The sequence below is a fragment of the Balaenoptera ricei genome, chromosome 9 (genome assembly GCF_028023285.1).
Source record: "Balaenoptera ricei isolate mBalRic1 chromosome 9, mBalRic1.hap2, whole genome shotgun sequence".
NCBI classification, from domain to species: domain Eukaryota; kingdom Metazoa; phylum Chordata; class Mammalia; order Artiodactyla; family Balaenopteridae; genus Balaenoptera; species Balaenoptera ricei.
The window spans coordinates 14,998,782-15,023,227 of record NC_082647.1 but is presented as its reverse complement, the minus strand read 5'-3'; the positions used below and the strand labels follow the sequence as shown (position 1 = coordinate 15,023,227).

At 44.2% G+C, this 24,446-nt stretch overlaps 1 protein-coding gene across 1 annotated transcript in view; it reads right to left on the bottom strand.

Annotated features, from left to right (window-relative positions):
• The window catches only part of ZC3HAV1 (zinc finger CCCH-type containing, antiviral 1), a 62,767-nt gene that overhangs the window by 14,848 nt on the left and 23,473 nt on the right, over positions 1-24,446 (bottom strand). Inside the window, exons 3-8 of the mRNA XM_059933251.1 lie at positions 20,495-20,747; positions 15,535-16,299; positions 14,631-14,729; positions 12,089-12,212; positions 10,073-10,247; positions 4,055-4,175 (exon numbers count right to left, since the gene is read on the bottom strand). Of these exons, the coding sequence (XP_059789234.1) occupies positions 4,055-4,175; positions 10,073-10,247; positions 12,089-12,212; positions 14,631-14,729; positions 15,535-16,299; positions 20,495-20,747 (1,537 nt within the window). The remainder of the gene's footprint in view (positions 1-4,054; positions 4,176-10,072; positions 10,248-12,088; positions 12,213-14,630; positions 14,730-15,534; positions 16,300-20,494; positions 20,748-24,446) is intronic.

Below are 24,446 nucleotides of genomic sequence, written 5' to 3'. Positions count from 1 at the left end.
ACTCAACTGTATGTGTACGAATCGAGAAAATCCTTTTGGATGGAAATTACTCATGATAAAAACTTGTATTCTTCACTGCCCTTAGTATAAGACCCAGAAAACACAGAGGTAAATGAGCATTCCTGAATTAATCTAATCTTTAAATCAGAGTCATGTGGTAAAGAGAGCTAGGGCAGCCAGATTACAAGACGTCACCCATGACAGGCATCAATGATTATGGGTTGGAATGTGGTAGCTATATCTTAGAAGTTTTTTCCTACCTCAAATGTGAAATGTCATTTTCAATTCATGCATGTTGTACACCTAAGTCTAAGCTGCAGCCAGCATGAGTTCTTTAAAAAGTAAATCATCGTACATTGCTAGTGAAAGTATAAAATGGTGCAACCACTTTAGAAAACAATTTGGTAGTTTCTTATAAAGTTAAACATGCACTGCCTATGCAATCCAACAATCCCACTCCTTAGTATTTACCCAAGAGAAATGAAAAGCTACATCCACATGAGAACTTGCGTGTGAATGTTCCTAGTAGCATTATTACAATAACCAAAAAGTGAAAACAACCCAAATACCCATCAACAGGTTAATGACTAAACAAACCATGGTATATCCATTTTTTTTTTAATTTTATTTATTTATTTATTTTTGGCTGTGTTGGGTCTTTGTTGCTGAGCGAGGGCTTTCTCTAGTTGTGGTGAGCAGGGGCTACTCTTGGTTGCGGTACGTGGGCTTCTCATTGCGGTGGCTTCTTTTGTTGTAGAGCACAGACTCTAGGCACGCAGGCTTCAGTAGTTGTGGCGCAGGGGTTTAGTTGCTCCACGGCATGTGGGATCTTCCCGGACCAGGGCTCGAACCTGTGTCCCCTGCATTGGCAGGTGGATTCTTAACCACTGTGCCACCAGGGAAGCCCCATGGTATATCCTTACAATGGAATATTACTCAGCAATGAAAAGGGAAGGACTACTCTATATGCAACAACATAGATGAGTGAAAAACAGTATTCTGAGTGAGAAAAGTCAGCCATATGCAGAGTACACACTACAAGGTTCTATGTATATGGAATTCTAGAACAGATAATACTAATCTATAGTGACACAAAGTAAATTGGTTGCAGAGGAGAGACCGATTGCAAAGGGGCATGAGGAAACTTTTTGGATTGATGGGAGCATTCTAGATCTTGATTAGAATAGTATTTGCACGCACTTGTCAGCACCCACCCAACTGCACACTTAAAATGGATGCATCTTATTGCAGCAATTATGCCTCAGTATAGTTTTACATCAACATCAACAAAACAAACAAAGAACGACAGAAAGAGCAAATCAGATCATGCCACACCTCTGCTCAAAACCTTCTGGAGGTTTCCAGCTCATAAAATATTTAAGGTTCAACGTCTGCTCTCATCTCTTACACACCTCCTTCCCATGTGCATGGGCTGCCCCCTCCCTTCCAAAGTTTCCTCCTCCGATAAAAGCAGGCTCCCTCCCATGATTCCTCCATTCTCTTTCTGCTTCATCACATTGCTTCACTTTCCCCGTAGCTGTAAGTATTTTCTGAAGTTGCCTGGTTTGCCAGCATCCAGAACAGGGCCTAGCACACAACTGACACTCTAATACTAGTCTAATGAGTAAGAGCAGATAAGAAATAGAAAGAAAATAGTCTGGAACACTGCCAACTTCTCTGAGCTGGTTTCTATGAACCAAGTGAACAAAATTATGGGACTAAAATTGCTCCACATTCAGCAGCAAGGTATATTGGTTCTCATCTCTCCACCACATTTCACCACAGGGAATACCACCAAAAAAATTTTTTTTAATTTAAGCCCATTTTTAATTTGACCCCAACAGAGGAGATTTTTTTTTTTTTTTTTTTTTTTTGATGTGTTGGGTCTTCGTTTCTGTGCGAGGGCTTTCTCTAGTTGCGGCGAGCAGGGGCCGCTCTTCATCGCGGTGCACGGACCTCTCACTCTCGCGGCCTCTCTTGTTGCGGAGCACAGGCTCCAGACGCGCAGGCTCAGCAGTTGTGGCTCATGGGCCCAGCTGCTCCGCGGCATGTAGGATCCTCCCAGACCAGGGCTCGAACCCGTGTCCCCCGCATTAGCAGGCAGACTTTCAACCACTGCGCCACCAGGGAAGCCCCAGAAGAGATTTTTATTTTTCTCTATTGCCTTCTAGTCTTGGTCCACATGCATACATTGCTGCACTTATCGTGCACGTTAAATTTTTAAAAATTCATTTCTGTTTTAAATATAACATAAAAACCGAAAAGTACAGAAATACAAACTTGGGGGTCTGTCTTCTTCATTTAACAATATCAAATTTTGCTTTTACTGCACAGTTTTCATAATCGTAATTTTTAACAACCACCCAATACTCCACTGAAATTTAATACCTTAATGTGTTCAGTCACTACCCTACTGGTACACAGGCTATTCCTCTACTTTAGTACTATAAGTAAGGCTTTAACAGAGACCTTTATGCCTATAGCTTATTTTTTCCTTGTGAATTATTTCCTTAGAAAGATTCCTGAGAGAATAAAAAAGCAAGCATATTTTAATATCTCTTGATATGTATTGCCAGGTTGCTTTCCACAGAAGTTGGTATAATGGCCCTTCAAAGCTATATGACTTAACACACCATAATTGGTACAGGACCCAAATCTCAGGTACCACCTGGGAATGTCAAGGACCTGACAAAATCTCCTTTACCTCTTTCAAAGCACCTACAGGGCTGGGTCCTGAAAAGGCAAGTATCTGACCACACGCAGGGGGTGTCCCATGGATGCAGCCGATGGGACAGTACATTCAGAAGGATAGCAGTTTCTGCCCTGGTTGCTTACTAAACACAACAGACAGACGGGTAGAGGGTAACCAGAAAATCTTTCTATGGAGGCTCAAATAAACATGGTGGAAGGCAAAGTCTTTAGAAAAGGTGATGGATAAAACCATTGACCTAGATGATGAAGCCTAAAAGGAACAGCAAGGTTCTAAAATTCAGAAGGGGGGCTTCCCTGGTGGCCCAGTGGTTAAGAATCCGCCTGCCAGTGCAGGGGACACGGGTTCGAGCCCTGGTCCGCGAAGATCCCAAGTGAGTCCGTGTGCCACAACTACTGAAGCCCATGCGCCTAGGGCCCGTGCTCCGCAACAAGAGAAGCCACCGCAATGAGAAGCCCGCGCACCGCAACGAAGTGTAGCCCCCGCTCACCGCAACTAGAGAAAGCCCGCATGCAGCAACGGAGACCCAACGCAGCCAAAAATAAATACAATAAAATAAATAAATTTAAAAATAAACAAATAAATGAATAAAATAAAATAAAATTCAGAAGGCACCTACAGGCCCAAGGTCTCTACTGCAGTCACCAGCACCTGAAAATTCTGCCTCAGTCTGGGAAGCAGCCCACCTAGAATCAGAAATTAAGAATGGCAGAGCCGGGGCTTCCCTGGTGGCGCAGTGGTTGAGAGTCTGCCTGCCAATGCAGGGGACGCGGGTTCGAGCCCTGGTCTGGGAAGATCCCACATGCTGCAGAACAGCTGGGCCCGTGAGCCACAATTACTGAGCCTGCGCATCTGGAGCCTGTGCTCCGCAACAAGAGAGGCTGCGATAGTGAGAGGCCCGCGCACCGCGATGAAGAGTGGCCCCCGCTTGCCACAACTAGAGAAAGCCCTTGCACAGAAACGAAGACCCAACACAGCCATTAATTAATTAATTAATTAATTAATTAAAAAAAAAAAAAACTAGCTGTTTATCCTCAAGCAACCACTCTCTTAAAAAAAAAAAAAAAGAATGGCAGAGCCGGAAGTACCCCCAGAGACCACGTAATCCAATGCCCCCATTTTACAGGGCGCTCGGTGCTGTCCCCAGCTACTCTGCGTCAGAGCCGAGGCTCCAGAGGACAGGTCTTCTGACCGCCACTGGCTCCCACCCACTGAACTGCCTGCCTTGCTAAAAAGAACCCTGGTCCTGCGCGCAGCACGCCGAGCTACTCCATTCCCACTCCCACGCGGACGCCACAGGCCGGATTCCGGCGACAGGCACCACTGCCAAACACAAAGACTTACCTTGGAAACTCAGCTCGTAGTTTTGTGAACCCGCCTGAAATGGCACAATTCCCCTGGGACAGGATAGAAAAAGAGACTCCAGGTAGGAAGAGTCGATGTTTGAAGCTTGCTCATTGTCTTTCTAATTAAAAAAAAAAAAAAGGTAAAGACTTCAGGGTAGGCTTTTAAGAAATTTCTACTATGATATCTTATATAACTTTATTTTAGCCATGGGATTCGAACAGAAATGCACCCTGCCTCTCAAATCAGACTGCCAAGTTTCCTGGGTGGGACCACATCACACCCTTCTGTCGTCTCCACCGCAGGGCTGAGAGCACGCTCTATGCTGCAGAAACTGACCATACCCTTGGTGGAGGCCTGAAAAACAGAGCTCTTTGCAAGTCTTTTACACCTTCCATAAAATACGACTCAAGTGTACAGAGCAACTGGTACCCGACGTGCAGACATGATGTCTAACAGAATCCTACACCCTGCCATGAAGTAGAACGTCACAGCTATCAGCCCATCACACGATGAAAAAGCACAGTTTAAAGCTGGTATGAAGGTATGTAAAACTCCAATAGGTGTACTGCTGTCCAAATGAGAGTGACCTAGCCCTTCTCCTCCGGCTATAATGAAAGGGGCACCCCCAAAATGGAATGATATAATCTCCAGCCTCAAGGTACATATGATGGGTCTGAACACCAGAAAGGGTGGGTAAAGGGAAGTGTGTTATCCTAGCAAGGGGGCAGGCTAGGTCACCATTCCACTGTCCCCACCCTATGTCAGGGATGACAGACCAGATATAAGCCCCCAAGAGCAGGGGTTCCCAACATCTAATGGTAAGGAGTTCTTGTTCCTCGTGATCTAGAATGGAGGATGACAGCGAGATCCTGTTGGCAGCCGGTGGTGGGCAGGGGCTCCCAGTCCCTTTAATGACAGGCCAGACTCTGCAGCCCTCAGCTACATCCACCCCATTCCCCTTCCCTAATGGAAATGCCTGCAGGATGTAAGGGGGGAGAACCAGAACGAAAGCTTCCAAGGAAGACGTCCCAGGTAGAGAGGTCTCTTAGCCTGGAGAGGAACCTGGTGGCACAGGAAAACCAGGTTCAAGTATTTGCACACAGTGCAAAGCAGGAATAAACTTGATGTGTTTCTGGAGGTAGAACCAGGACAAATGGGAGGAAGGGACAAGAAGGCTAACTTCAGCAGAACTTTCTGAACTACAGTCGTGAACAATTACGTCACACCACAACGATGTTTGTTTCAACAGCTGCTGGGACATTATGTATCGGGATGATTGTAAAAGAGACTGCCATCCAGGGTGGGCAGTAGGAAACTAAGTTTCCATGATTAGATGATTCGCTGGGAAACCATATGCCTTCCTCAGACCCCAAAGAATGGCTGAAGTGGGCAAACACCTGCGAGCAAGGGTGGGGGAAGGCAGCCATCACCTCTGGGCACCCTGGATTTTTTTGGGTTTTCTTTGTTTTGGGTTTTTTTTTTTTTTTGGCTGCACCACGCAGATTGCAGCAACTTAGTTCCCTGACCAGGGATTGAACCCATGTCCTCAGCAGTGAAAGTGCAGCATCCTAACCACCGGACCACTGGGGAATTCCCTGGGCACCCTGGTTTGATGACTTGAATCTCTGCCCTAATTTCCCATCCCCACAGTCCTGTACCCCTCAACTGCCTGCTCAGCTCTGCAGAACCCTGTTCCTGGCTGGAAGGAATCTGCAAACTCTAGGTCAAAGCCTTTGAAACTTGAATGTAAATGTGAATCACCCAGATCTTGTTAAAATTTGGATTATGATTCAGGGGAAGTGGGGGAAGAGTTTTGGAGCCTGCATTTTTAAAAAATTAATTAATTAATTAATTTTCTTTTTGGCTGCATTGGGTCTTCGTTGCTGCGCGCAGGCTTTCTCTAGTTGTGGTGAGCAGGGGCTACTCTTCCTTGCGGTAAGCGGGCTTCTCATTGCCGTGGCTTCTCTTGTTGCGGAGCACGGGCTCCAGGCATGCGGGCTCAGTAGTTGTAGCTCGCAGGCTTAGTTGCTCTAGAGCAGAGTCTCAGTAGTTGTGGCACACGGGCTTAGTTGCTCCGCAGCACATGGGATCTTCCCGGATCAGGGATCAAACCCATGCCCCCTGCATTGGCAGGCAGGTTCTTAACCACTGTGCCACCAGGGAAGTCCCAGAGCCTGTATTTTGAACATCTCCCAGATGACACTGACATTGCTGGTCTGCGGACCTGACTTTGACCAGCAAGGCTTTAGGGTCTATATCAGCCATATTCACTAGAACTTTGTTTGACGATGGAAATTTCTCTGTGTTGTCCTATACGGTAGCCACGAGCCACATGTGGCTCTAGAGCACTTAAAGTGTGACTAGTGTGACAACAACTGATTCTTAATTTAATTTAAGTTTAAAATTAAATAGCCCCAGAGACATTGCTTTGGGAAAGATCCCCAGTGTTCTTCTTCCTTGCTGCAAGTAATAAATCCTTCTCTGGGGAAAAAAAAAAAAAAAATTAAATAGCCACACATGGCGAGTGGTTGTCATACCGGACAGAACGAGGCCATTAAGTCAGTGTCTGAGCATCTGCCCAGCCTCTCATGGTTCACCAGTCCATTCCTCTGGCTCTGCCCTCACTGTACTCCAGTTCTGAATGGGTGAGTGAATGAATGAATGAATGAATGGTAGAGCCTTCAATTATGCATTCTCCCAGAAGACTTGAACTTATACCTCAGTTTCAGTTACCAGGTCTCGGCTTTTGTCTTGTGCCTACATGTTTGCCTTGATCTCGGCTTTCTAGAGCTATGGCTTGCCTTTGCCCTGGGCAATTCCGTCAGGTCACGCACTCCTGCCCCAAAAGGCCAGCTTTCACAGCTACTAAGCTTGGCTATCTGCTGGTAAACATCTTGAGGGTCTGGATCTGCACCCCCTGACTGACGCAAAGCCCATGACTGCTACCTGGCTCTGCCCTCCAGTCACTCCTGCTGTAACCCCATCCTGCACCATCGCTGCCCACCGTCCTCTCCTGGCCCACCATCCATGTAGGTGCAAGTCCTGGTTAAGCACCTGAACTGCCATATATCAATTCTACCTTCCAGAGGGTTCACTGTCAAACATATGCATCTACCCTTTGTTGGCAAAAGTTTCTATTTCTCCCAGTTCCTACCAGAGAGGTTCCTAACCTGGAAATCTCAGTTGCCCAACTCTTTTTTTTTTAACATCTTTATTGGAGTATAATTGCTTTACAATGGTGTGTTAGTTTCTGCTTTATAACAGTGAATCAGCTATACATATATGTCCAACTCTTTTTTTTTTTTTTTTTGGCTGTGTTGGATCTTCATTGCTGCGCACGGGCTTTCTCTAGTTGTGGTGAGCGGGGGCTACTCTTCGTTGCGGTGCGCAGGCTTCTCATTGCGGTGGCTTCTCTTATTGTGGAGCACGGGCTCTAGGGTGCGTGGGCTTCAGTAGTTGTGGAACGTGGGCTCAGTAGTTGTGGCGCACGGGCTTAGTTGCTCCGCGGCATGTGGGATCTTCCTGGACCAGGGCTCGAACCCGTGTCCCCTGCATTGGCAGGCAGATTCGTAACCACTGCGCCACCAGGGAAGGCCTATGCCCAACTCTTATTAAAAATTCAGTTGCAAGAAATAAAACCTGTAGGGCTCTGTCCGAAAGCTAGTCAGTCCACTCTGTTCTCTAAATATTCTAACCTGTACACTGGATCAAACCAGGTCATCAAACAGCTGTAAACTTGGACCATAATACATAATACATTGAACTATGAAAGAAACCAGGCTGCACCTTACGTCTGTGTTTCGGATCTCCCGGTACCATCATTTTTATTTTACTTGGATGACCAGCAAGGAAAACACCACACCCAGGGCCTGTTTTTCCTTCCTTCCTTTCTTTTTTTTTTTTCCCTTTTATAACAGAAGTGCCCACTCAATTTATATAATGATGGGTCTAACTAATATGAGACAGTAAGAGTTTATTCACATCCTCAAAGAACACATTCCATTTCTTACAACAGACAAGTGCCACAGGTTCAATGACTATAACATCTTTTGTGTTCGTAGGTAGGAAGTTACATTCTAGAACTGTGCATTTAACACAGACTGAATATCCCAGGGAGAACTTAATATTAAAGAAGTTTTATCAGGAAGTTTCTTGATGTTTTACTAGGGGACATGAGTGACAGAACTTGTGTAAATTTAAATATGATCTTTTACCCCTTAAAGTTCCTTTTGGTCTCTGGGATCATGATGTCACTAGAATACAAGTATTTTCTAACCTTTCTCCCCTATCTTACTGAAAATTGCAAGTATTTGACCTAAGAACCATTGAGACCTATAGTTTACTATTTTAATTTCATTTCGTTTTGTTTCGTTTTATTTAATTATTTTATTTAATAACCAAGGCTAAAGAATTTGCGTTTATAATTTCTCTTTCCACAGGCGCCTCACAGAATCACTTTTATGGAACTGCACTTTGACATCATCCTCGGCTTAAATATAAGAAGAGCCCGTACAAAGCTAAATATCACAGGGGTTTTCATGCCGAGGTGCTTGATAGGTCACCGCAGGAGGGGAAAGCCAAGAGCTCTGAGCCCCATCCTCTTTGCACAGGGCAGCTCTGCTTCACCCTAGTTCGCTCATGTAGGTTCTGTGAAAGACTGTTTGATAGCATGTATCTGCCGCTAAGACCACTGGGAAACCGCCATGTACTGCAGGGATGGGGGGACCAAGGTTGAAGACCTCACTCGCCACAGCACACAAGGTCCCCTCTGTGTGCCCCATAGGAGACCTTTTTCTCAGGCCTCGCCAACAGAAAAAAAGCCATGCTTCTCCTGAGTAACTGGAATGGTCTTTCCATGGAGGCACAGGGGGTCACATAACAGACAGTGTTTCTTTGCTTGCTTTGGTAGCTAGGGGGCGCAGAGCCAAATGTATAGCCCATCCACTTCTAACCCTAGAGAATCTGACGCTGGCATTTCCTCGTCCCTACTTTGTCTTTGGCTTCACTTTCGTCTCTTGCTTTTCTTTCTTTTTTTTTTTTTTTTTAATTTATTTATTTATTTATTTTTGGCTGTGTTGGGTCTTCGTTTCTGTGCGAGGGCTTTCTCCAGTTGCGGCGAGCGGGGGCCACTCTTCATCTTGCTTTTCTTTTCTCTTTCTCATCACTCTGATTTCATTGCCTACTTAAGCTCACTCCCTCCCTCTCTCTCTCTCTCTCTCTCTCTTTAATCCTATGAATCAAAGGGAAGAAAGGATACTAGACAGAAGCTCTGCTTATCTAAACTTCTCTCCCGAGTGGCATGGACTTATATACACTACCAAATGTAAAATAGATAGCTAGTAGGAAGCAGCCGCATAGCACAGGGAGATCAGCTCGTGCTCTGTGACCACCTAGAGGGGTGGGATAGGGAGGGTGGGAGGGAGACGCAAGAGGGAGGAGATATGGGGATGTATGTATAGGTATAACTGATGCACTTTGTTATAAAGCAGAAACTAACACACCACTGTAAAGCAATTATACTCCAATAAAGATGTTAAAAAAAATTAAATTAAATTGAAAAAAATAAACTTCTCTCCCTTTACTATGTCCCTGTGCGGGTAAGTCTAGAATCTTCTAGTCCATCTGAATCCAGACTCTGACTGCATCCTAGTAACCATCTATATCAGTCTTCTGATTTCTCACTCCTGCCTCCTCTTCTGGCTGAAAGCAGTAGTCTCTGTACATTTATGTACTAATACATAGAAAGCTATCTCAAGGTTCCAACCCAGTCCCCGAGAGCGAGGAAAGAGGGATATTTGGCTGGCTCATGGATCAAGGAGTTCCTTAAAAATAATTATAATTTTTTATGATGCAATCGGAGTCCATGCTTGCTGGGTATAATGTAAAAAAGCACCACTTCCTCTACCACGTCCATGCTCCATGGGTAACCACATAGGTGTCAGACACTGTACTACTAGTTTCTTCTGAAGTTGGCAAGTTTATACAAGAGGGTCCACAAGGAGGAATGGTACTCACCTTCTCTCCATATTGAACCCATTTGTCATATCCATTTCTCCAGTACCAAATCCATTTTGTGGTAAAGAGAGAACTGGCCGGCATTGTGACAGATGAAGGCGTGGAGAGACGTCGGACGGGATTATAATCACAAGTCATCTTCTGGAAACTGATTTTATAATTTCCAATAGAAACGCTGAGAGGGAAAAGTTTTGTGTTAACAAAATGCTTCACTGAAACAAAATGCTTCTGTTTTCTATACTCTGGTCTTCCCTAATAAGAGGATAGAATTAAACCTTGAGAGCTGAAAGGGATCTTTGAATTTCCCTTATACAGCTTTCAGTCTTACACATAAAAGAAAACACTTAACTACAGAGAGGTAATGCAACCTGCCTACCCCACATATTTAATGGTGGCACAAAATGTGTTCTTCCCTCAAAAAATATCCCCCATAGACAACTGTGCCCACACAAAACAATGGATTGGCTCAATGTTTGTTAGAAAGTCAGTGAGAAACTCACAGTAGGTCAGTTTTTTTCAGTTATTATTAAAATAGTTATCAAAGTGTGGTCCAAGACCTTTTCAGGGAGCCAGCAAGGTCAAAGTTATTTTCATAATAATATTAAGACATCACCTGCCTTTTTCACCTTCATACCCTCACAGGTACACAATGGAGTTTTCCAGAGGCTACATGATGTTTGATTTCACAATAAAGAGATTTGCAAAAATATATAACAATTTCAGTCTTCTCAGTGAATTTGGTTTTGTTTTGTTTTAGAAAAGTCATTTTTATAGTTTTACTTATATACAGTTATATATGCATATAACTATATATAATTTAGATATATAATTATCTAAAAATGTTATGTTAACATGAATGAGTTTATTGTTGTTATTTTTAATGTATCAGTAAATATTTAATTTTTCTCAGTTGTGATTTTTTTTTCTCAGTTGTGATTTTTAATATGGTAAATATCAATAGCTATAATCCACATAAACAGAAGTTCTTTGGGATTCTCAATACATTTTAAGACTACATAGGGCTCCTGAGACCAAAAAGTTTAAGAGTTACTGCTCTATGAAACACCTCCTAGATCAGTGATGTTCAACCAGGAGCAATTTTGTGACCCAGGGAACATTTGACAATGTCGGAAAAACATTTTTGTTTATCACAGCTGGCATGCAGTGGGTGGAAGCCAGGAATGATGCTAAACTGCCCTCCCAAAACAAATAATCATCTGGTCTCAAAAGTCAATAGCGCTAAGGTTGAAAAACCCTGCTTCAGATTTACCTGGGGGGAGAAATACACCTAGAAGCAAAACAGCTGACGCCACCCTCTAGTGGCAAAATGCAGCAACACAGAATCTCCACCAAAAATTCACTAAATTTGCAGACGACGACACATCCGTATTTTTCCCCCCAAAGAATTTCCTTGTAAAACAGGATGCAGCTTATAAATATGGTCATGGGTGGTATCACCCATATCAGCCCTAATAGAAGCAGAAATATAAGGTAGCCTCTTAGAAACCTCCAGGATAGAGAAAAGAGCGAACATAGAGGAAGATATAAAATGCTAAAGTATACAACAAAATCCTGCCCTAGAACTATATGAAATGACTCAAATCATTTTCTCAAACTATGAAATTAAGCCAAAGCTCTTCTGAGCTCATCATTTAGTACCTGTAATAGTCCTACGATGAGCTGATAGGAATACAAACCAACCTACGCATTGTGTTGTTCTGCAGGACACACTGACAAATATTAACTAAACAAATATTTGTGTCCCTGTTTATTTCACCTGAGTTAGCAAATACTCCCAGAGTCCCTCGTATTGGCCAGGCTCTGAGTGACTTCAAACCTGCCCCACTTATGTATTTTTCTTCATTAACTCAGCAGGCATTTGCCATTTTTATCTCAAGAGTTAACCTGAATGGGATTCTGAAGGAAAACGGCTTTTTCTTCTTCCCATAAGCATAGCACTGGGCTTTCTTTTGATGACGTTGTGCATCTCACAAGCCAGACCAGCCACCAACTTACGTGCAGACTTTGGGGTCACAAAAGGCCTTCTCAATATTCTCCATGAGCGGGAGGTCCATCCAGGTGTTTGCAAGTAACATCTGCCACCGGTAGGGCAGGTGGAAGTGAACTTTGTTGCAGCTCTCTAAAAAGACAGAAAAGAAGTCTGAGCAATTCGGCCAAGTTCACTGCTGACTCTCCCCATCAAGGCCTGCCTTTCTCATCCTGCCTGCCCTGCAGGCACATTTCCCAGCTACACCTGTGCTCATGCTGGCCCCTACCTGCATTGTCCCAAACTCCAGGTTCCATTATTACCCATGGAGACTCATCAGAAAACAAAATTCTCTGCTCCGCAAAAAGCCATGTTACCCACATGGAAATCTGAGATCATTATAAATTTACAGTTACCCTTTCTGCACCCCACATGTGGATTTACTGAGACAAACTGCTCTCCAGCATAGGCAGCTGCTGTTGTGTTTCCTTGAAGCCCTGGCCTAAAATTCATCTCTTCCAGAAGAATTCCCTCAGTATCTCGCGCTCTTCTGAACTGACTTGTGTTCTGTATTCCCTCAGCCAGCGCTCGGGACTCAGTCTGTGCTTTATTTATGTATTTACTCATTTTACGCAGTTTTCTAATTTGTGGATGTTTTGTTTGTTTGTTTTTGTTTGTTTGTTTTTGGCCGCATCGTGCAGCTTGTGGGATCTTAGTTCCCCAACCAGGGATTGAACTCCGGCCCACGGCAGTGAGAGCATGGAGTCCTAACCACTGGACCGCCAGGGAATTCCCAAATTTGTGGATGTTTTGATGCCCCACCTTAACGACAAACTCATTGAAAAAAGGCCTGCATCATTGTTTAGCTTACTTCTCCCTTGCTTCACTGGCAGAGGGCTGGGCATGAAAAAGATGACCATTCAATGAATGCTTGCTGAAGAATGAATTAATGTTAGAAGTCCATAATACAGGAGTACAGAAAACAGTTCTATTTTTCACAATTTGCATTATGTTCCAACCGTTTTGAAATGTCTAAAAGATGTGTTACTGCTTTAGAACAAAAAGAGGCAGACTTAGACATCACAAGGAAATCCAAAGCGGCACTGCCTGGGATTTGGCTGATTCAAAAAGTAAAACCTTCTTCACACCCATTAGAATGGCTGCTATAAACAAACAAACAAACAAACAAAAACACATTAACAAGTGTTGGCAAGGATGTGGAGAAACTGGAACCCTCGTGCATTGCTGGTGAAAATATAAAATGATACAGCTGCTATGGAAAACTGTGCGGCAGTTCCTCGAGAACTTAAACATAGATTTACCATATAATCCAGCAATTCCACTTCTGGGTATATACCCAAAAGTACTGAAAGCAAATCTCAAACAGATATTTGTACACCTGTGTTCATAGCAGCATTATACACAACAGGCAAAGGTAGAAGCAACTCAAGTGCCCATCAATGGATGAATGGATAAACAAAATGTGATAGAATACAATGGAATAGTATTCAGCCTTAAAAAGGAAGGAAATTCTCACAACGGCTACAACATGGATGAACCTTGAGGACATTGTACTAAGTGAAATAAGCCAGTGTCCGAAAAAGACAAATATTGTGTGAGTTCATTCATATGAGGGTCGTAGAGAAGTCATACTTATAGACAGAAACCAAAATGGCGGCTGCCAGGGGCTTCGCTGCCAGAAGGGGGAAAGGAGTTGCTGTTTAATGGGTACAGAGTCTCAGCTTTACAAGATAAAAACAATTCTGGAGATTGGTTGCACAACAATACGAATGTAATGAACCCTACTGAACTGTACACTTAAAAATAGTTAAGATGGTAAAATCTGTTATGTGTATTTTACCATAATTAAAAAGAAAATATTTTAAAGTTAAAGATTTTTGATTTAGGGAACGCAGGGCAGAATCTCCTCTTCAGACACAAGGTGAATGCATCTAAGACCACTAAGTAATCAAGCAAATGAATCAGACATGATGCCTAGGCCTGGGGTGGAGGCATGAAAGGGAAAGAGTGGTGTAAGAGTGAGAGGGCAGTGAGAGTGTGTCCCAAGCAGCTCCATGGGAAATATTTCTGCAGGAATCCTGGTGGGAGGCAACAGTGTGGACAGGTGTGGCTCATTGACCGGAACGACACACGAGACATTGGTCGTGTGGAGCACGGGTCCCTCAGTACACACGTGAGGGGCGACTAGAGCCCATGGCCCAGAAGAGAGGCAATGCCTAAATCATGACAGGACACAAACTTTGAAAATGTGTCTGCTAGGATACTTTTGTTTGCTTTTAGTGTGTAAAAAGATGGGTCCCTGATTAAGTATAACAGTTCACCTAAAACTGAATTGTAAAAGGAGAAAGTATAATATCATGCGGTGGTGAAGTGGGTGGTTTGTGCATCTGCAAAATGGGTTAACAACAGAACCTAGGGTTGATTTGAAGTTTAAAGAAGATGAATGTAAGATTCTTCGCATTGCACCTGACACACAGTACACAGTAAATGTTAGCTATACTACTATTAATAAAGTTTCTGCTCTAGAAAGTCCTTAAGTAAGTTACTCACTAAGTTGACAACCCTTATACAGATGGTCAAGACAAATTTCGTTTGAGCCATGTTCATCCCTCGTAGAACATACGGTACTCGCAACGTCAGATACGGAATCTACAAAACAAAAGAGGATGCATGTGTGCTGATCCTAATATTCAAACCGAAAATCAAGATATCTGGTCTTACAGTGGGGAAGAATATCTGAAATGGGGGCCACGTTCAAGAAAATTCTTATGATTCATGTACTGCTCATGAGAGCCTAGACATGAAAGCAAACATGAACATCTGGGTCACCTGAGAGTTATGTTTATTTCTTAAACCATAGTTGAACTATTCCTGTTCTCAATAAATGTAGCAACTTATTCTATACAGTTCTAGGGTTGGTCCTTCCACCTTCATATGTCAACCTCCTCCTCAGTACTGCTCCTTAACCAAAACCCCCTTTGCTCTTTAATACTGCTAAGGGACATCCAAAGAGAAACCACTAGCCCTAGCTGCTCTGCTGCAGACATGACACATGGGGCCCCTCTCTGTCTCTCAGTGACTCACACAGAGCCCAGCCTGAGCCCTTGTTGTAATCTCACTGGCAGGGGTAACAGAGATTTGAGCAGAGTTCCGACCATGGGTCCCCTAGGCTGCAGCTCTGTTGCTTAAGGAAGGTGTAAAATGAGGGACCTTGGGCAGAGTGAGTGCTGCTTTGTGTCGGGGCAGTGGTCTCCCCATGTGTGGGCAAGACCTGGCTTGTCAGCCTCTGACTTTCAGAGCGTAACACGTCTTTCTCCCCACTGACTGCCGATGTGAAGCCAAAACCCGGTGGCACCAGTTTTACCTACATCGGTAGTTTCATCTATCACTTTACTAGAGCCATTTGGTGGCACTGTGGACAGACTAGCCCAGAATGTCTTCTCTGTGTGTTTACCATTAGCAAAGGCCATGGCCCCATCGTCGGCAGCTGTCATTTGGCCAGCGGCCTGCAGATGACTGCGAGTCACTCCGGTGTCCTGACCCCTAGGTAACGATTTTTCTCTCTGCCTACTGGCTGTGGTTTTGTAATTTAACGATCTCACGGAAGCGGCATCTGTGGCCATGCCATCGACGTTATTATTAAAAAGCGGGAAATGCTGGCTGTCTTGATTCCCACGTCTGCCTGCCGTGTTCACGCAGTCCGAGGAAAGGATGGCCGTGCTCTTTCTGGTGGTGATGGTTTCAGGTGTTTGCGGAGAACCAAGAGGCGAGAAGGAGACAGCCTGACTGGGAGAAAACAAACTCTCTCTACCAGTGTCTTGGTCATTCTGCCAGGAGGCGGGGCCTTTCCACTTGGGAGCTGACGTCGAATCAAAAGTGAAGTAAGTATTGCTGTGATTCCCATAGAAAAGATCCGCTGGAGCGCCATTCTCTGCAAACCTCTGGCTTGCTCCCCCTTGACCGGTGCCTCCAAGATTGGCAGCCGCGGACGAGCCTGAGGAAGGCAGAGGGCACTCCTGACTTCCCAAATGCGTGAACTTGTGGGCAAGATCCTCGACAGGCGCATCATCCGGGGGAGACCGGCGGCCGGTGGGATCTGGACTCGGGGGGCAGGACCTCTGGGCAGAAGCTGCAGCAGATGGAAGAGCCTCCCCGCTGCCCCGGTCTCTGCTCTTGCTTCTCCCTCTGTACGCCGCGTCTCTGCGATGCGAAGGAGGAGCTGGGAAAGAAAAACCAAACAACGGAAGTCAGTGCTAACGTGACCAACTTCCCTGCCCTGTTCCGCCTCAGCTTTTCCAGGTTTGCTATCGAAGTTCTATCAAACTACTTTTGTGTGAAAATCTCGAGAAGGTGCTTATGACAACGGAGGAAACTGTCATCCTGCCAGCCCTGCAGAAAACACCACCTATGACCTAGGATAAAGGTCGAACTGACACTGGCTCTGCTTGGCTTCTCTCGTGGGACTTAGCTGTGGCCCCCAAATGCCCACACTCTTAGGTGGGGCTGTCCACAATTCTCTAGTTCAAGTCACTCACCACTAGGGTAAATGGAGAGACAGACTAGTGCAAATCAGGGAGGAGTTCCCCAAAATCATTTAGAGTTTGCCCATACTGTGATACAGGTGTACCTAAGTTACGGATTCACGATACTTAAAACAACAACAACAAAAGAAACTACAATAAAGGTCTGATTTCACTGAAGCTTGAGAATTTTCCAGAATTGTTCATCCAGCCCCCCAAATGCCCAAGCTTAAATGAGCAATATCCAAAAAAGAAAAATTGGCCTCTCCCTAGAAACGTGGTAAGTCACACCCCCGGGAAGCAGAGAGGAGGGAGGGAGTGAGCACGTGTGTTCGTGAGTACGTACAAAGTGCGGTGTGCATGCGTGTGATGTTTACATGTGGGATGTGCTGTGCTGGGTGTGTGTGCATGCATGAAGTGTGTGCATGTATGTGTGTGTGTGATACGCATGTGTGGTATACATGTGAGGGGTGTATGTGTGTGTGTGGTTGCATGCATGGTGTGTGACGTGTGTTGGCTGGTGAGATATGCATGTATGGTGTATGCGGCATGCACAAGTGTGAAGTCTGTGTGGTGTGACTGCAGGTGTGTTTGTGTGGCATGTGTGAAGTGTGTCCTGTGCATGTGTTACACGTGTTGTGCGTGCATGAAGTTTGCGTATGTGTGGGGTATGTACGTATGCAAGTGGTTGTTTTTGTGTGCATGTGGCTGGAGCGTGTGTGTGTGGTGTGTGAGTTGTGAGATTGTGTGTGGGAAAGAGGAGGAAGAGAGGTCCTTTCTCTTCCAAACCCAGGGGGCAGCAGGAATGCAGTACAAGCAAGCCTCCTCCTCCCATCAACTAAGTAGATTAACTAGAAGTGACAACAAAGAAAACTCCCTCTCGCATACAATAAATTTATATTGAGAAACTACACCAAAACCCGTCCTTCCAGATGTTCCCCTGTCGAGAGGGCATTGTCGTGCAGGAGAGAAAACACGAGATGTGGAATCAGAACACATGAGCTCTGCTCCTCTCGAGTCCTGTGAGGCCCTGAAAACATCACTTTTCTTGATTCATAGTATTACCCTTCACTCTTCTAAAAATGATTTAAGGCTGCTCGCAATAGAAGTCACTTAAGGGACTTCCCTGGTGGTGCAGTGGTTAAGAATCCACCTGCCAAAGCAGGGGACGCACGTTCGAGACCTGGTCCAGGGGGATCCCACATGCCGTGGAGCAACTAAGCCCGCGCACCACAACTACTGAGCCTGCACTACAGAGCCCCTGAGCCACAACTACTGAGCCCACGTGCCTAGAGCCTGTGCTCTGCAACGAGAAGCCCGCGCACTGCAACGAAGAGTAGCCCCCGCTCGCCGCAACTAGAGAAAGCCCAGCGGCGCAATGAAGACCCAACGCAGCCAAATAAATAAATTAATTTAAAAAAAAAAAAGTCACTTAAAATTTCCAAGCCTCAGTTTCCTTATCCATTAAGTGAGGCCAATAATACACCTGCCTTGCTTCACAGCTTTGCTGAGAAACAATGATGAGATGTTTTAGGTGAAAGTCCCTTGTAAATGATAAAGCATTTCTCAAATATAAAAAGATTCTCTCACAGAATCTTAGAGTTATATATTCTACTTGCTTCATAAAATTCATCTCCTCTATATCTGCTTCATAAAGACATTAAAAACTGCAAGTGTTAATTCCATTAAACAATATGAAAATGCTTAAGAAATTGTACTGATCACTTCACTGATCATAATAGGATGGCTATTATCCAAAAAAACCCAGAAAATAACAAGTGCTGGTGAGGAGGTGGAGAAATTGAGACCCTAGTGCTTTGCTGGTGGGAATGTAAAATGGTGCAGCCACTGTGGAAAACGGTATGGCAGTTCCTGAAATATTTAACACAGAATTACCATGTGATCCAGCAATTCCACTTCAGGGTATATACTCAAAAAAACTGAAAGCAGGGTTTCAAAGAGATATTTGTACACCCATGTTCATAGCAGCATAATTCACAACAGCCAAAAGGTAGAAGCAACCCAAGTGTCCATCAGCAGATGAATGGATGAACAAAATGTGGTATATCCATTCGGTGAAATAGTATTCAGCCTTAAAAAGGAAGGCAATTTTCAAACAGGCTACAACATGAATGAATTTTAAGGACATTATGCCAAGTGAGGTCCCCGGTGGTCCAGTGGTTAGGATTCCGTGCTCTCACTGCCGAGGGCGCAGGTTCAATCCCTGGCCGGGGAGCTAAGAGCCCACAAGCCATGCGGTGGAGTGCCCCCCACCCAAAAAGAAGGACATTACGCCAAGTGAAATAAGCCAGTCAGAAAAAGATAAACACTGTGTGATTCCACTTCTAGGAGTTCCCTACAGTCATCAGATTCATAGAGACAGAAACTAGAATGGTGGCCGACACAGGGCTCTAGGGGAGGAGAGAATGAGGCGCTGTTTAATGGGGGCAGAGTTTCAGTTCTGCAAGATGAAGAAAGTTCTGGAGATTGGTTGCACAACAATGTAAATGGACTTAATGCCACTGAGCACTTAAAAATGGTTAAAATAGTAAATTTTATGTTATGTGTATTTCTACCACAATTGGAAAAAAATACATGTATGTATTCTTTTTTTTAAAAGGCAGGAAATACTAGCATGCTACAACATGGATTGGATGAACCTTGCAGACATTATGGTAACTTAAAACAGTCACTCACAAAAAGACAACCACTGTATGATTCCACTTCTATGAAGGTGCTAGAGTAGTCAAATTCATAGAGACAGAAAGTAGAATGGTAGTTGTCAGGGGCTGGAAGGAGGAGAAAACAGGGTTATTGTTTGATGGGTGCAGAGTTTGAGTTTGGAAAGATGATAAAGGTCTGGAGATGGATGATGGTGATGCTTGCACAACAATGTGAACATAATGCCATCGAACTGTACACTTTAAAATGATTAAAATGGCCACTTTTATATTTTACCAAATTTAAAAAATAAAAATAAACAAATCTCGGGCTTCCCTGGTGGCGCAGTGGTTGAGAGTCCGCCTGCCAGTGCGGGGGACACGGGTTCGAGCCCTGGTCTGGGAAGATCCCACATGCTGCGGAGCAACTAAGCCCGTGTGCCACAACTACTGAGCCTGCGTGTCTGGAGTCTGTGCTCCGCAACGGGAGAGGCCGCGACAGTGAGAGGCCCGCGCACCGTGATGAAGAGTGGCCCCCACTCGCCACAACTGGAGAAAGCCCTCGCACAGAAACGAAGACCCAACACAGCCAAAAATAAATAATAAATAAATAAATAAATAAATTTATAAAAAAATAAATAAATAAACAAATCTCAAATGAATAGTACTGAAGACTGTAAATTAAATTGTACACAGTGTTGCATTAATACTAAGTGTCCTGTGTTAGTTGTAGCGTGGTTATGTAAGAGAACAGCCTTGTTTAGAGGAGGCCGATGCTGATATATTTAGGTGTGAAGTCTCCCGATGACCGCATACCTCAAATGCTTTAACCACAAAGACGTGATGTGTGTGTGAGTGTCTAGATGTCCACATGTATGGAGAGAAAGTGATAAAACAACCATGACAAAATATCAACACCTAGTCCATCTGTTAAATTTTTATTATTTTCCTCTTTAAAAAAGTTTTATCAATTAGCTTTTAGAAAAATGGTAAACATTTAAAAAAATCTGATGGTGGGGGGAGATAGTGCTTAGCATGAAAATCGAGTTGCAAAATCATACATATACTATGATCATAATTACGTAAAAATTGTGTATGCATATGGACAACGTATGAAAGTGAAAATAAGAGTTTTATGTGATGAGGTAGAGTGAGTATAGGTAGAGTTTCTCTCTCCTTGCGATTTCTGTTTATTTCTGTTTGTTCTAGTAATTAAAAAGTAGACCGCATTTACCTCTCCACCCAGAGGGTTTCTTCTGGCGGTGCCTGCTGTTGCAGATGTCCTGGATGTTCTGGACCACACTTGAGCTCAGCCCGTGCTCCCTCATGATGGCCAGCACCTTTCTGTCCATCAGGTTATGGGACCGGAAGCAGTTGGCATAACCACAATTCCCTCGGGTAAAGTGTTCACAGACATGGAGCCTTTCACACGGTGGCCGCTGGTTACAAGTCTGTTTTCCACCCTCTCCCTTATAATTTTTGCATATCTACAGAAGGAAGAAACAATAGCCGGAGATAAAACATGTTTCTCTATGTGCCACACGTTAAGGAAAGTTTATATACAAATATCGGCTGTAATGATCTATATGGGAACAGAATCTAAAAAAGAGTGGATATATGTATATATATAACTGATTCACTTTGCTGTTACAGCAGAAACGAACACAACAGTGTAAATCAACTATACTCTGATAAAAATTAATTAATTAAATAAATAAATAATAAAACGCAGCTTTTCTTACTTCCTGATAAGAAAAAAAAAATCAGAAGCAAGCAGAGATATAGCAAAGGAAAAAAATGCATGTGTATTCCACAATCTTTGATGAGTTCTGTTCAATCGATGACTTATTTGGGGCAGAAGAGGCCTACAAACTAAGTAAAAGAAACTTGAATTTGATTAACCTCCTTTGGAAGAATCAACATAAGACGGCTAGCTACACATAGAACCAAACAGGACCCAAAGGGAGCCCTACATTATAAAGGAACCCCAAAGAGGAAGGCCTGTCTTTGGATATCAATTCATTGTTCTATTAAAAGGACATGTGGAGGGACTTCCATGGCGGTCCAGTGTTTAAGACTCCACGCGCTTCGGTCCCTGGTTGGGAAACTAAGATCCTGCAGGCCGTGCAGTGCAGCCAAAAAAAAGGACACGTGGGGACTTCCCTGGTGGCGCAGTGGTTAAGACTCCGCGCTCCCAATCCAGGGGGCCCAGGTTCAATCCCTGGTCAGGGAACTGGATCCCGCATGCATGCCGCAACTAAGAGTTAGCATGCCACAACTAAGGAGCCAGTGTGCCGCAACTAAGGAGGCTGCGAGCCGCAACTGAGGAGCCCACGTGCTGCAACTAAGGAGCTGGCGAGCTGCAACTAAGGAGGCCTCCTGCTGCAACTAAGACCCAGTGCAACAAAACTAATTAATTTATTAATTAATTATTCAAAAGAGGACATGTGGGTCTTACCTACAACTGCTGGGAGTCTAGAATCTAGTCTCAGCTAGGCAGAATGTCAGTTTCTCAAAAGATCAACTGAAGCAGATAATTTGTATATTCCTATGTAAATAGGTATATCTACATATCTAGCTCTACAGAGATGTAGTTCTTACTGAAAGGAGAGCAGAAGAAACACTGTCACTGAGGCCAGACCAGATGATACAGGACTAGAAGATGCTGGTTGAAGTCTGCAGCCCTGGAAGCAGCTACATGTGACCTCACGTCTGAATTACTTACTGGCTCCCAGCCTCGCTTTCCTATGATGTAAAGAAGGAAAATATTTGCTCTCCTCACCTAACCAAGTTGTCGAGCAGATTAAATAATAAAATACGTAAATGTGTTGTGCAAAATATGAAATGTGATGCAAATGTTTGAATCATTACATGAAGAAGCTTAAAGATGAAAGCATTTATAAGTTGTTTCAATGGTCTCTGAGCAAACCAGGTCAACATGGGCCACTATGATGTATCCAAGTGGCAAAGACACGGATTCAGACTCTAACAACCATGATTTAAGCCATATAAACAACTTCTAGGGCTTCCCTGGTGGCGCAGTGGTTGAGAATCTGCCTGCCAATGCAGGGGACACGGGTTCAAGCCCTGGTCTGGGAAGATCCCACGTGCCGCGGAGCAGCTGGGCCCGTGAGCCACAATTGCTGAGCCTGCGCGTCTGGAGTCTGTGCTCCGCAACAAGAGAGGCCGCGATAGTGAGAGGCCCGTGCACCGCGATGAAGAGTGGCCCCCACTTGCCGCAGCTAGAGAAAGCCCTCGCACAGAAACGAAGACCCAACACAGCCATAAATAAATTAATTAATTAATTAAAAAAAAAAAAAAAGAAATACAACTCCTTGGGCCCTTCCCCATATCTACAGAGTCAGAGCGGCCAGAGGCCCAGCAGTCTGGGTTTGACAAACCCTCCAGGTGATTCTGACACACATTTAAAGCTTGAGAACCAGTGTTCTAGAGGCTTGAATGAAACAAGAATAATTAGCAACTTCACAAATGATACTTTGGTTAACATTCCTAGTTCTATGCTGATGTTTTAGTAAGAATGCTCCTGCCAGAACAAATGAAATCATTTCTTCCTTTTAATAAATACATCTCAGTTACACAAGTTTCTATACGAGGAAGTCAGATTTGCCTGATGCTTTTATGTTCTCACAGGTCAAGGCAAGGTGGAAGAGTGTGAACATTTTAAGCTTTTGAGGGCAGCCAGTGTGTCTGGTCCACTGCTGCCTTCAGAAGCCCGCCCTTGTAGGAACTCCTGAGTGTTAGTTGAATGAATGCAAAACAAACAATAAGTAAAGTGAGACGCAGAAGGATGAAATGTCCAAGACCACAGAGGTGGTTAGTGGCAGAGTCAAGACTCTGAGAGACATGGAAGGACCATCCTTGACCAACGATCCTTGGAACTAGCTGAACTCTGGCTGACCCCCTCCTGCTAAAACCTTGAAAATATTCTGCCCTACTCACCCAAGTTAAAACACTCCTTGAGAGACTACTCTTGCCCCAAATTGTCAAATAGAGACTTATGTTATTGATGCTCTGGTCGATTTTCCACTACAGGAACCAGCGCCTCAGACCTCTGGTTCAGGAAGCAGTGCAGTCTGCTAGTCTGTGATCCTACCCCTGACAAGTGGTAAATGGCAATTAAGTTATTGGCTAAAAATAAACTTCAAGCACAAGCCTTCCCACCCCACCCACTAAGCATGGGTACTGAATTCTTAAAAGGGAAAGGGAACCTCAGATGACACTTCAGACTCTCTGTGTGATAAAGGATGACAACAGCATTTTCCTACGAGGACCCTCCCAGCGCTTTTGTCAATGGGATCCATCACAACAGCACCTTCTAGTAGGTTCTTCCCTAGAGAAAGGAAGAGCCGTCACTCCCCTTATTCTCCAGGGACGTGATATAGAAAGTCCTTGGTGATTTTGGAGAACAGAAGCAGACAGCAGACCTGATGAGGGACCTTTCCAAACTTCCAAGTTTAACACTAGACTAAGGTTGGACCCCAGGGACACTCCTCTCAAGGGTCATAACAAGACTTCACCTGTCGTCATCCCTTCACATGAAAGGAAAAGGAGGGGGTGGCTCTGTTAGTCAACAGGACCTTTAACGAGTTGGTGTGTAAGCCGTTTCCCCATGTTGGTAGCCAGGAGGGACTGAGCTGGCACACAGGCCAAGGGCCATAGGGATCCCAAGACAAGACCTCTAAACCTAGGCTCCTGGAAACGGAGAGAGAGAGAGAGAGAGAGAGAGAGAGAGAGAGAGAGAGAGAGAGAGAGAAATCTAAGTACCTAAATGAAAGAATGCCTGGGGAAACGGCACATATAGTCCTCCTCCACTCTCTCCATCTCTGAAGACATTTTTACAGATTGCCTTGCATTCCTATCTCTCTTGAGCTCAGTGATCAACTCAAAATCACCCCTCATGTCCTAAGTTTTCTAAGTCCTCAGGGAAACACACTGAGCTTAGAGTCAAAAGATGTTTAACCCCCCAGATATCCCTAATAGCTATCTTGTCATATATAAAAGCACATCTGAATTTCAACCTTGGTTATCTTTTAAAAAAATATATATATATATATTTATTTACTTATCTATTTTTGGCTGCGTCAGGTCTTAGTTGCGGCATGCGGGCTTCTCTCTAGTTGTGGCATGCGTGGGCTCAGTTGTCCCGCAGCATGTGGGATCTTAAG